The sequence below is a fragment of the Onychostoma macrolepis genome, chromosome 05 (genome assembly GCF_012432095.1).
Source record: "Onychostoma macrolepis isolate SWU-2019 chromosome 05, ASM1243209v1, whole genome shotgun sequence".
NCBI lineage: Eukaryota > Metazoa > Chordata > Actinopteri > Cypriniformes > Cyprinidae > Onychostoma > Onychostoma macrolepis.
Window position 1 is genome coordinate 26831169 of NC_081159.1, and position 13674 is coordinate 26844842.

The 13674-nt window shown below is 38.4% G+C and overlaps 1 protein-coding gene across 1 annotated transcript; it reads left to right on the plus strand.

The window, feature by feature from the left end:
* The first annotated feature begins 120 nt into the window (after window positions 1-120).
* Window positions 121-13339, plus strand: nup88 (nucleoporin 88). The gene is made up of 17 exons (XM_058777394.1): window positions 121-395; window positions 465-634; window positions 727-852; window positions 1101-1187; window positions 1360-1533; window positions 4289-4475; window positions 4574-4724; window positions 5726-5824; window positions 5898-5988; window positions 6186-6290; window positions 6826-6978; window positions 7563-7688; window positions 10076-10141; window positions 10388-10468; window positions 10590-10716; window positions 10873-10991; window positions 13051-13339. The coding sequence occupies exons 1-17, from the start codon at window positions 159-161 to the stop codon at window positions 13112-13114; spliced, it is 2163 nt and encodes a 720-aa protein (XP_058633377.1). The 5' UTR covers window positions 121-158; the 3' UTR covers window positions 13115-13339.
* Window positions 13340-13674: the final 335 nt, after the last annotated feature.

Consider the following 13674-nt stretch of genomic DNA (forward strand, 5'->3'; position numbering starts at 1 on the left):
ATATTTCTTCCTTTCAGTGTGCGTTAGTTCGGGCTAAAATGACAACGCGCCTTAATAAACTACAAATCCCGCGATGCAACAGAAATATTCTAGTCGTGTAGCGTGATCCTATTGGTGGATTTCTCTGACGACTTTATTCTGTGACAACACAGAAAAACATGGCGTCGTTTGCGGGAGATCGCTGGAGGGAAGCGCTGAAAAACCACGACATCTTCACTAAATTACAAGAAAGACTTCATTTAGAGCCTCAGGGGACAAGCAAAAGAATAGCCAAGAACCTTACGTTTTGTCTGAACGGTGACCTATTCATATGGGATAGTGTTGAGAGCGTGTTTTACACCACAAACCTGCGGCAGCTGAACACTGACGGCGACACGGACACTTCTAAATACCAGGTCAGTGTGTTTAAATAGAGTCCGTCTGGTGTCGTTAATTCACTGACTGTGTCCCGTAACTCTCCGCAGACTCTGCTGTGCATCAACCCGCCGCTGTTTGAGGTGTGTCAGGTGCTTGTCAGCCCGACGCAGTATCATGTGGCTCTCATCGGTCAGCGTGGAGCGACTATACTGGAACTGCCTCAGCGCTGGGGCAAGAGGTCAGAGTTCGAGGGTGGACGCATCCAGATCAACTGCAAGTGAGTAACGTTACGTCTCGGGTTTAAGAGAGCTGCATTATTCCTCCGTGCTTCCTCAGGTTCTGTAGTGTTATGCGTTTTCTCTTTCACAGGACGATTCCTGTGGCTGAACGTTTCTTCACCAGCTCTGCCTCTGTGACACTCCGACAGGCTGCCTGGTATCCCAGTGAAACTGAGGAGCCTCCTCTGGTTTTGCTGACCTCAGATAACACCATCAGGTATCTGGAATAAATGACTGTGTAAAAGAAAACATTGTTTTGTCATAAACAGTTGTCATTGTTTACTCATCCTTGTGTCTTTCCAAATCCATTAGACTTTGGTTAATCTTTGAAACACAAATTAAGGTATTGTTAATGAAATCTTAGAGGTTTCTGTTCCTCCATGATTGAAAGTCCAGGCAACTAAAAGTAAAATTGTATTGTTATGATTGTACTGGGTTGTACAAAAAATGTATTTTTTTCTCTAGAATTTATAATCTTAAGGAGCCACAGTCCCCTGCCAAAGTCTTATCTGTGTCTCAGGTAGACGAGGAAAGCATTGTTCATACAAGAGGGTAAGTTTGACTGTTTTTTTATCAAACCATAATTTGGCAGTGCTATATTGCTGGAAGATTTCAGTATTCTGCTTGGATCTATAAATGAAGTATTAAGATATAGATTAACAGATATATTATGGACAAAATAACTGTTGTGATGTTGAGTTAAAGAAGTCACTCTCTTTTATAGACGTTCCTATGCAGCATCTCTGGGCGAGACGGCTGTGGCGTTTGACTTTGGGCCACTGGCGGATTCTCCTCGTCTGAGCGGTCTGCGTATGAAGACAGAGCTACTGGTGTATCCACTGTATATACTGTATGGGAATGGAGAGACGTTTCTGAGCTATATTTCTCTCACACACAGGTAACAAACACATGTCTATGACCCTGTCATGATTTGGTGACAATACTAACTATTAACAAAACAGTGAAAAATCTAAATTATATAAATCCATTCAACTGCCATCCACTATTATAATAATTTGAAAAGAATTGAAATAAAAGGATATATATATATATATATATAGGTTTTTTCTTTCCAAATTTTCATAGCTGAAATAAAATTGCATTTGTAAAAAAAAAAAAAAAACATAAATATTAAAGCCTAATAGGAAAAAAAAATGCCAAGCACATTTGAAATCCAAAAATATAAAAATAAAAGCTAATTCATAGAATATTAAATACTAGAAGTGTAAAATAATAGTATATAAATAATATTAAAATAAATCCTTTTTTGCATTTAGACATTATTTTAATGGCAGTTAAGGAAACTTCCATCAATTCTGCATTAAAGTGATCTGAAAAAAATCATGGAATGTATATATTTACAGTGAAATAAATATGTATTTTGAACATACACATTATTATAGTAAAGGGTTGTGCTCAATACATCAATATGACTATGTATTATCACGTACTACTTCAGCTGTTTCTGTATCGATTCTGCAGCACGTGCAGAATAGTGGACCACCCTTAATTTGAATTAGGGCTGTGCAATTAATCGCATGCGATTGTCACACGCCGTAGGCTCTGTTTAGTAAATGCCGCTCCATCTGAGAGCAGGTGATGGCGATTTAATGCCAATTACGGAACCGGCTTTACTGACGAGATGCGCGTGACAGTCACATGCGATTAATTGCACAGCCCTAATTTGAATACAAGAACAGTGTTTAAACGGAGTAGAAAAGTGCAAGGTTTCTAAAAATAATAAATAGATTATAATATATAGGTTTAATCTAGCCCGCAGAGAAACACAGTTGGGGTTGCCTGATAAATAGAGACATAATCCCCAAATCAGAACATCACACTTATACAAATATCTGCAAAGTGTGTTACTTATTTTTGTAAACCTGGCAGCACTGAGAAATTTCTGTATTACTGAATGTCTGAATGACAGCACATTAGTTTAGATTTTTACAGCAATGTAAAGATGATTTTATTAATATATTAGAATGAGAGCATTACAATATAAATTATTTGTGGGCTTAAAAACAAGATGCAAAAAATCTGAATATTGTACCTGGTTATCTACCCAATGTTAACTTGAAACCTACGCCATTACCTATATTGCTATACTGTGGTACAGTATGCAGAGGTCAATTGCCTTGTAGTACGCAGGGTTTAATAAACAGTACCAAATTCTGCAGAGATGAAATTTAGTGCAGACTCGTATAGTGATACATATCATTCTGTGGCTTCTGTATCAGGATATGTATCGTAGCGTGACTTTGCTGCCAATATGTAGCCCTATTATAAACCGCTTTTCCACCAAAATTACCTGAAACAATTTGTCCCAGGAAGTTTTTTCCCCCAGATCTGTTGCTGTCTGTGTTTCCATCGCCGTCTAAAGTACCGAGAAGATTAGGCAAATAGTCTGGTGACGTAGTTCTGCGCTCGTTTCTCAATACCAAGTATGCAAATTTCGGACTTGCATCCTTGGTAGTTGGTCCTTGGTAGGACTTCGCAAGTTTGACTCGGGAGTGTGAACTCTCGTGGACGAGACGACGCAAGTCCAGTAATTCTGCAAAGAGCAGCGTACTTGATAAAGTCAGTCAGCTCGCCTTGCCTACTGTAATGTTCCTCACTGTATTTACAATAAGATGAAATATGATCTCAAACACCACTGCCTCTTTTCGTTTTCATTTAAACATATTAATAGCCGCAGAAATGTAATTCAGGGAACGTACATATATTACAATGAAATGAAATATTATATCAAACAGCATTGCCTCTTTTCATTATAACACATTAATGGATTAATAGAATGATAGAATAAATACCAAAGATTACCTGTTAGATTTACCCAAAACAAATTATATCTCATGTTTAACCACTGCAGAGACATCAGAGCCAGCGGCAAATGTCAGAAGGACTAGCCGAGGTTATGGTTCTCTCAGCAGGAGAGATGAGCACTGAGCACCAGTGATCGCGTGGAGCTCACATCTCCGAAATCAGCAAAGAACATTTTCAAATAGGCGCTGTCTTTATAAATAAACCGCAGATTTGAATTTTAAACAACTACATTCTCGCCTGAAATACTTTTCATGACACAATAACAGTAATATTTTTAAAAATTCTGCGAATAAATTGTGGTTGAAATACAATGTTGCGTGAACTCAACCACTCAGAATGTTCTGTGCTCAAGTCCTGCCCCCGAAAGTTCCAGACCTTTGAAAAAGTACTACCTCGCGAGCAGGGAGTTTCTGAGGGGCAATTTTTTACTCGCAATTTTATTTAGATCTTGGTTCTCGCAGTGGAAACACACTGAGTACCGGCCCAAAGTCCCTAGTTCCTGGGGAAAGTTCCTGCGGTGGAAATGGGCTTATAGTATTTGTTGTACTGACTTTGAGACTAATAGGAATTAAAAAAGTGTCTGGGCACATTTCAGTTATGAGACATGGAGTAAAATGTGTAATTTATTTATGAATAATGTATATAAATGTATAATGAATATTTTTCCTGATGTTAACACAGTTGCCTTGAATTTGTTTCTGCATATGTTTGTTGTGGATACAGACAGATATTTTTCTCATCTTTTTTTAGTTCCTTGTCACAATAATGATTTCTTAATGTGATGCCTGTGAGATATCTGCTCCATTTATCTTAAATCTTTCTCTTAGTGTCAGTAATTTAGGGAAGCCGATGGGCCCTTTACCCATGTACCCCGCAGCAGAAGATAATTATGGCTATGATGCGTGTGCTGTGCTCTGCCTGCCTTGTGTGCCAAACATCCTGGTTATTGCCACTGAATCAGGAATGCTGTACCACTGTGTGGTGCTGGAGGCAGAGGAAGAGGAGGATGGCGGAGTAAGACAGACAACATTTATTCAATACATCTTATGAATCATTAAATGCAGCTTGTTCAGTGTGAGAGGTGCTGAGCCCCTGTGTTTCTGTGCGTTCAGGCTGTAGAGAGATGGTCCAGAGGCTCAGAGACCGTGCCCTCGCTTTATGTGTTTGAGTGTGTGGAGCTGGAACTGACGCTCAAACTGGCTGCTGGGGAGGAGGAGGAGATTACAGAGTCAGATTTTACCTGCCCAATCAGATTACACCGAGGTCAGGACGTCACTTAAGCACTCACCACACACAGAGGCTACATCATAATTTAAATACTTATGTTACACCGTAATGATACATACTTTTCTGGGGATGAGAATCAAATTGCTTTTGGGCATGTAGTAGTATATCATAAAATTACAATTTGATACCACAAACCTCTTTGCATACTGTCTGGGTTTGCAAGTAAGCATTAGTGTTTAGCGAAATTCTGCTTGGCTGTTGGCAGATTTGGCCCCACATTTCCTGTGAAAGCTAAAAATATTTGAAAAAACTCCTGTTCTGCAAGATGTCATGAGTAATAGTCGGCCAGCATTTAAAAATCCACTGGAAACTGTACAATATCAGGAACTTTTGGCATATTTGGAAAAATTCAAAATGGTTATTAATGGTTATGAAGCGTTTTTCAAGAAATTACTTATACACACTATTATTCTCCAAAGATGCATTAAACTGGTTATCAGTTGCAGTAAAGACATTTGTAAAGTTACAGATGACTATTTCATTTCATTAAATGTTTCTTCATTTCAAGAAAGGTTTCTCAATTTAAATCAGCACATTATATTTTAAATCTTCTTTAGGATTATTTAACAAGTTTTTAGTAAACTAGAGTGAAGGCTGATGTGCCATTATGGATAAAAATGTATTTTAAAATATAAAAAAAATACTTTTTTGATCACATATATATTACATTTGTGAAAAGAAGCATTATTTATTTATGCTACTGATTTAAAATTATTAGACTTTAAAATGACTTAAAATGTCATTTATTACTGTGATGCAAAGCTGAATTTTCAGCAGCCATTTCTTCAGACGTTATTGTCACATGATCCTTCAGAAATCATTCTAATATGCTGATTTGCCGCTCAGGAAACATTCTTGATATTTTTTTTAGAGTTTTGGTGAAATAGAAATTTCAAAAGAACCATTTTTTGATGTAATGTTTTGTAATTTTATAACTGTCGTTACTATTAATTTATATCAACAACCCTCTGTTTCAGACCCTCTGTGTCAGCACAGGTACCACTGCACCCATGAGGCCGGTGTACACAGTGTAGGACTCACCTGGTTCAAAAAACTGCACAATTTTCTGGATTCTGGTGAGTACATCCAACATTTAAATATTTACGATTACAGTGTTTGAAGAACTCAATATGTATTTTGATATTGCAGATGAGGAGGATAAAGACAGTCTGCAGGAGCTGGCGGCAGAGCAGCGCTGCATAGTGGAGCACATCCTATGCACCAGACCTCTCGCTAATAGGTAGAAGAACACTCACAGGAAATTAACATTTCAGTGCCATGGCACCAGAAGTGACAGTTAAAGCTAAAACCCAGATCTCTTGTGAAACAAAAGCCCAATTTGCAGACATTTAAGCAAACCTTAAGGGACGATGAGTAAGCGCTGTAGATTACTGGTGTTTATTTAAATTCCCCTCTCGTCTTATCTCTCGCTCTCAGTTTGCCGGCTCCTGTTCGTGGGTTTTGGATAGTGTCAGACCTGTCCCTGGGAGCCACCATGATCTGCATCACGAGTACCTATGAGTGTCTCCTGCTCCCTCTGCTGTATGTGACAAGCACACTCTGGCTCTTTCCCTATTTGTTAGGGCAGGGTTTCCCAAACGGGGAATTGTGAGAGAACTGTAGGGGGTTTGTTAGTTTAGGGGAAGCTAATTACAAATTATATCAAATGTAAAAAATTTGAAGATATAGCTTAGTGTGATTTATCAACTCTTTGATGTGCTTGCGTGTTTCTGAGTGAAGCATGCAGCGTATTTCATTATAATTATCAGATCTTTTTTAAAATTTATTTAAAACATTTATTTAATTGCTGACTACACTGTCTTTAAAACATACTACTAATAATTATTCTTAGTGGTATTATTACCAACATGAGAGAACATGCAAATGTGTTGTTAAATCATTGAAATATTAAATTACTGGGGAAGAGATCAGGGGTTTAAGTTAATATATTACATGGTTTATATTTAAGGGGTTAAGCTGACAAGAAAGATTGGGAATCCCTGTGTTAGGTAGTAGTTGAAAGTAAATTACTTTACTTTTATCAGAGTAAGATTTTCTTTTTTTAATGTCCATGTAGAAGCTCTATTCGTCCCCCGTCCCCTCCGTTGCTCTGCTCTCATCCGGGGGCGGGGTCAGGAAGCTCTCCTCTGCGTGGATTGGCTGAAGACTCTTTCGAACAGCATGTTCGCAACATCCTGGCACGCAGCTCAACCAATCCATTAATGCTAAGGTACAATGTGACTGATATTAAGTTTTAAATAACAGCTAAAACCAATTTAAGATTATATGATTAATCACCTGGACTATCAGCTGGAAGACCTGGTTTAGGTCTGCTAGATCATCTTGGTCTTACCCATTAGGGCTGGTAGACCATCTTGAACCAGCAGCAAACCACCTACATTTTCCGTAATGGAGCTTAAGCACTTTAAATTGTTTTTTTTGCATTATATTATATTGCATTGGTTATATTAAACTAATAATGGCCCGGTTTCACAGACAGGGTTTAGACTAAGACTAAGCTAGAATTAGGCCATAGTTCAATTAGGACATTTTAAGTAATTTTTCTAAACATGCTTAGACAAAAACATTACTGGGGTGCATCTTGAGACAAAACAAAGGCACTGATATATTTGAAGATCAGTCAGTGCAAGTTTATTTCAGTTGAAACGGCTAAGAGTTACATTTTAGGCTAGGACTAGGTTTAAGCCTTGTCTGTGAAACCGGGGGATAATTTATCATTCTGAATGGATGTTTTCTGAACTTTATTGAAGCGTTCGTTGAGGTTGTGTGTGTGTGTGTGTGTGTGTGTTTTAGGGCAGGTGATAAGGACTCGTCTCCTCCTCCTCCAGAATGTCTGCAGCTGTTGAGCAGAGCCACACAGGTGTTCAGAGAGGAGTACATCCTTAAACTGGGCCTGGCGCATGAAGAAATGCAGAGAAGGTACAAGATTATATATATATATATATATATAAAATTGTGGTACTGCTCAAAAATGTGGGTGTCAGTATTATTATATTAAAAAAGTGTATATATGTGTATATATATATATATATATATATATATATATATACATACATACATACAGTCATGGCCAAAAATGTCGGCACCTTTGGTAAATATGATCAAAGAAGGCTGTGAAAATTAATCTGCATTGTTAATCCTTTTGATCTTTGATTTAAAAAAATTCACAAAAATCTAACCTTTCATTGGAGAATAAGAATTTAAAATGGGGGAAAATATCATTATGAAATAAATGTTTTTCTCTAATACACATTGGCCACAATTAACGGCACCCTTTTATTTAATACTTTTTGAAACCTCCATTTGCCACTTTAACAGCTACATATATATTACACATACAGTGAGGAAAATAAGTATTTGAACACCCTGCTATTTTGCAAGTTCTCCCACTTAGAAATCATGGAGGGTCTGAAATTGTCATCGTGGGTGCATGTCCACTGTGAGAGACATAATCTAAAAAAAATCCAGAAATCACAATGTATGATTTTTAACTATTTATTTGTATGATACAGCTGCAAATAAGTATTTGAACACCTGAGAAAATCAGTGTTAATATTTGGTACAGTAGCCTTTGTTTGCAATTACAGAGGTCAAAGCGTTTCCTGTAGTTTTTCACCAGGTTTGCACACACTGCAGGAGGGATTTTGGCCCACTCCTCCACACAGATCTTCTCTAGATCAGTCAGGTTTCTGGCCTGTCGCTGAGAAACACGGGTTTGAGCTCCCTCAAAGATTCTCTATTGGGTTTAGGTCTGGAGACTGGCTAGGCCACGCCAGAACCTTGATATGCTTCTTACAGAGCCACTCCTTGGTTATCCTGGCTGTGTGCTTGGTCATTGTCATGTTGGAAGACCCAGCCTCGACCCATCTTCAATGCTCTAACTGAGGGAAGGAGGTTGTTCCCCAAAATCTCGCAATACATGGCCCCAGTCATCCTCTCCTTAATACAGTGCAGTCGCCCTGTCCCATGTGCAGAAAAACACCCCCAAAGCATGATGCTACCACCCCCATGCTTCACAGTAGGGATGGTGTTCTTGGGATGGTACTCATCATTCTTCTTCCTCCAAACACGTTTAGTGGAATTATGACCAAAAGTTCTATTTTGGTCTCATCTGACCACATGACTTTCTCCCATGACTCCTCTGGATCATCCAAATGGTCATTGGCAAACTTAAGTCGGGCCTGGACATGTGCTGGTTTAAGCAGGGGAACCTTCCGTGCCATGCATGATTTCAAACCATGATGTCTTAGTGTATTACCAACAGTAACCTTGGAAACAGTGGTCCCAGCTCTTTTCAGGTCATTGACCAGCTCCTCCCGTGTAGTTCTGGGCTGATTTCTCACCTTTCTTAGGATCATTGAGACCCCACGAGGTGAGATCTTGCATGGAGCCCCAGTCCGAGGGAGATTGACAGTCATGTTTAGCTTCTTCCATTTTCTAATGATTGCTCCAACAGTGGACCTTTTTCACCAAGCTGCTTGGCAATTTCCCGTAGCCCTTTCCAGCCTTGTGGAGGTGTACAATTTTTCTCTAGTGTCTTTGGACAGCTCTTTGGTCTTGGCCATGTTAGTAGTTGGATTCTTACTGATTGTATGGGGTGGACAGGTGTCTTTATGCAGCTAACGACCTCAAACAGGTGCATCTAATTTAGGATAATAAATGGAGTGGAGGTGGACATTTTAAAGGCAGACTAACAGGTCTTTGAGGGTCAGAATTCTAGCTGATAGACAGGTGTTCAAATACTTATTTGCAGCTGTATCATACAAATAAATAGTTAAAAATCATACATTGTGATTTCTGGATTTTTTTTAGATTATGTCTCTCACAGTGGACATGCACCTACGATGACAATTTCAGACCCCTCCATGATTTCTAAGTGGGAGAACTTGCAAAATAGCAGGGTGTTCAAATACTTATTTTCCTCACTGTACATATGTACATGCACACTATACGTTATTTGTGATCCAATAAATGCATAAGATTTCTTAGTCAATCAATAAAAAAATAATCTTATCAATCCAAACATTTGAACTGTAATATATAAAACTATATTACTAAAAAATGACAAAAAAATATATAAAACTACTATAGTATTTCTATTTGCACCATGGTACCAATGCATTACTATTTTTCAGTTACAGCACTGCATGCTTTCATTTAAATCTGAAATAGAAATATGCTCAGTAGAGTATAAAACTGTTCCCCATAAACAGCCTAATCAACATTTCTTGTTTAGTAGTGTTAAACTGTTGCAGTCCATGCAAATACATCTGTGATCATTTATTTCATAATTGTCCCCTTTTCAGAGTAAAGCTCCTGACCGGCCAGAAGAATAAGCAGCTGGAGGATCTTGCTCTTTGTAGAGAGGAGAGGTGACCCCAGCACTACCTGAATAGCTCTAATCACAACCTCACATACAGAAACACATTTAGCTCAGTTGAGTCATTGAGAAGAACTAAATGTACGAGTACTACAAACAGAAAGCAAAACCATGTTATTATTGAGTGTGGTAGACATTGGAAATATATGAGTGGGCTCAGCACAGAAAATTATTAACGCTGTGGTTTACGGCAGTATGTGGCTGTGCTAAAGATGGTAAATGTGATGTTGTGTTGTAGAAAAAGCCTGAGAGAGGCTGCGGAGCGACTGGCTGATAAATATGAAGATGCCAAGTATCGTCAGGAAGCCATCATGAACAGGTTCACCTTTATTTGAAAGTAGTTAAATAGAAAAATTTTGAAATGGGCATGTTTTTCTGAACTTTCTGAACTCAGAACTTCCAAGATGCAACCACTTGAGTGTATGTATATGTGTGTGTAGAGTAAAACAGGTTTTGGGAAGTCTGCGGAGCCAACTTCCTGTGCTGTCAGACAGTGAGAAGGACATGAGGAAGGAACTGCAAACCATCCATGATCAGCTCCGTCACCTTGACAACGGCATTAAACAGGTCTGTTTAATGCAGTTGGTAGTCTGATATTTACGCTGCTTCACCATGTATCCTAGTTAAAACCTGGTTTGTTTTGGCAGCGTTCCTCTGTTGCCATGAGCAGAGCGGATGTATGTCATTTCCCCAGTGTCATTGTGTGCTGTAATGTGTTGTCAGGTGAACATGAAGAAGGAATATCAGAAGAAGCAGATGAATACAGGAGCATCTCCGGCTCGCTCCAGTCTCACACTCAACGCCCACCAGAGGAAGTGTGTCCAGGGAGTGCTGAAAGAACAGTATGTACATAGAGTTACCACCTGCTTTCACTTCACACGTACACAAAGCACCAAATGTCAATGCTAGCGCCATTCATACTGTAAAGTGTGTATTCAAAGACGCTTTGCAAAGGTCTGTTGTTGGTCTGTGACCATCTCTTATTCTGTAGCATGATTAGGTCATATTATACCCTGCAAAGTGAATAAAAAGAAATGACAGACATAGATTATAGAAATTAGAAATTCTATTTTTAAAACCATGACAAGACTGCAAAGATAGGATTGTATGTAATGGGGCGAATTGTATTTGATGTGGGCGAAAAAAACTCATCCCAGTTACTGTAAAGCAAATAAACAAATTCTTGTTACTGTTATTCAAAAAAAAAAAACTAATACCTGTTACTATAATGCTGAAAATCCTCATTCCTGTTACCATAATGTGCAGAAAACTCCGTTATTGTATCATGCAAAAATCTAATCACTGTTATTATGCAAGAAAACCGATCTATTAATGCTATGCAAAAAACCTTATCCCTGTTACTGTTACACACAAAAAAAATCCCTGTTAAGGCGGTTTCACACTGAGCGCGATCGCCGAACGTGAAACGATTGATCGCCTTCTGCTACTTCACGCCTGCACCTAGCTAACAATGCCTTTTTTCTCAGATATGTATCCCGTATATGGATTTAACATCGTCCGCTGCTAAACAATCATTGAGTGCTTGTAATAACTTCCGACTGTGATCTATAGTTGATTTTTGATTCAATAATAGGCATACAAAGCACTCTTTGTGTGTTTAATAACGCCACACTGCTTATTGTCATAAACATCCTTTGTTATAAAAATACCATGAGCTGCATACAAAACACATACAGAAAATATATCATCATAATCATGTCTATTTGCGTTCATATTTCATGTGTAAATATATGTTTCACTCGATTTCTTTTTTTAATACGGAAGATCTAGAGAGTGAATGCGCTATCTGACTCGTAATACTCGCACATGTGGAAGAAAACGGACACTCCGGATCACATAATTCAGTGGAGAATTAATTGAAATTATTTTAAGAACGTGAGAATAAATCTGTTCTAAGATAACAAGAACTCAGCATCCACTCTCTTCTCTCGCGGAATACTCTTCTTCTGTGTTTATTTACACTGGTTTTTGAAACTGCACCACCACTCTTGCCTTTTTGTGCAACAGCAGCTGCTCCAGGCACGTGATCTTAGCTCAGATCTGATTGGGTGACCCATTTCATCGCGGAGCGACGAGGAAAAAATCGACACACAGGACGGAAAAAAATCCTCGCTTTTTCACACTGTGAATGATTGCGCCTGGTGTGAATAGCCCCATAGGGATCTATTGTTTCGATTCAAAAGCGTCATCACGCCGTAAGGAAAAAAACTGTAAGGAAAAAAAAACCCTGTTACTGTTACATAAAAGGCTCAATCCTGTTACGCAAAATAAGCCCTTGTTACTGTTATACATAGACTCATCCTTGCTGCTGTTACACAAAAAAACAAAAACAAATCCGTTACTGTTTTAATCAAAAGACTCATCCTTTGTGACTGTTATGCAAAAAAATCAACACATCCCTGTTACTGTTACATAAATGGCTCAACCCTGTTACTGTTATACATAGAGTCATCCTTGTTGTTGTCTCGCAAAAAACAAAAACAAATCCCTATTACTGTTACATAAATGGCTCAACCCTGTCACGCAAAATAAACCCTGTTACTGTTTATACATAGACTCATCCTTGCTGCTGTTACGCAAAAAAACAAAAACAAATCCGTTACTGTTACACAAAAGACTCATCCTTTGTGACTGTTATGCAAAAAAATCAACAAATCCCTGTTACTGTTACATAAATGGCTCAACCCTGTCACGCAAAATAAACCCTGTTACTGTTATACATAGACTCATCCTTGTTGTCACGCAAAAAACTAATCCCTGTTACTGTTACACAAAAGAGGCTTGCAATTATTTTTTTCTTGATTTTGCATTAATTAAGCGATGAACGTATATAACTTGTGTTAGTCCAGTAATCCTGAACGGCTTACTTCTGTCCTACAGAGGAGAGCACATCGCTGGCATGATGAAGCAGATCAAGGACATCAAGAACCATTTCAGTTTCTGACCATCAGCAATCAACAGTCGTCAAAGGCCAATAGATGATCATTTTTATAGCATTCAATGAAACTCCTTAGACTCCTTTAAAGTATAGTATTTGACCAAAACCTCTTATATTCAGAAGGTCTTTAAGAACGAAATAGCTGGGTTTTTTGTATAAACTATTTTTTTTTTAATAAGTGGTATGTACATGTACACATCTCCTGGACAATAAAGAGTTTTGTACTTTGAAGTGAGTCTTTCCTGTGTATGTTGCTGTAAGAGTTTATCAGCTGTGAGACAGGAGTGTTGGTCATTGGCGTTATTTCCTGAACTGAGACAATGGCTTATCTGAAGAGGTCATGCTGGATATGAAGACTTCTCCCTCTTTTCCTTCCCTCCTCTAATCACAAGGCAGAATGTGACGAGGGAAAAGATCATGTCAAGGAACAAGAACAAGGAGCTTGGATATTTACTGTAGTGAGGAATTCAATAGATGATGAGCTCAACTGTCTCTGTTGTTTATTACCGAAGTTAAAGGGATAGTTCACCCAGAAATTAAAATTCAGTTACTCACCCTAATGTTGT

Excerpts from the sequence above, each read along its gene's own strand:
- nup88 (XM_058777394.1), top strand. The coding sequence starts at position 159 with ATGGCGTCGTTTGCGGGAGATCGCTGGAGGGAAGCGCTGAAAAACCAC. Across the intron at positions 7,689-10,075 it reads CATGAAGAAATGCAGAGAAG|AGTAAAGCTCCTGACCGGCC; the intron begins GTACAAGATTAT and ends TCCCCTTTTCAG. Across the intron at positions 10,717-10,872 it reads TTGACAACGGCATTAAACAG|GTGAACATGAAGAAGGAATA; the intron begins GTCTGTTTAATG and ends ATGTGTTGTCAG.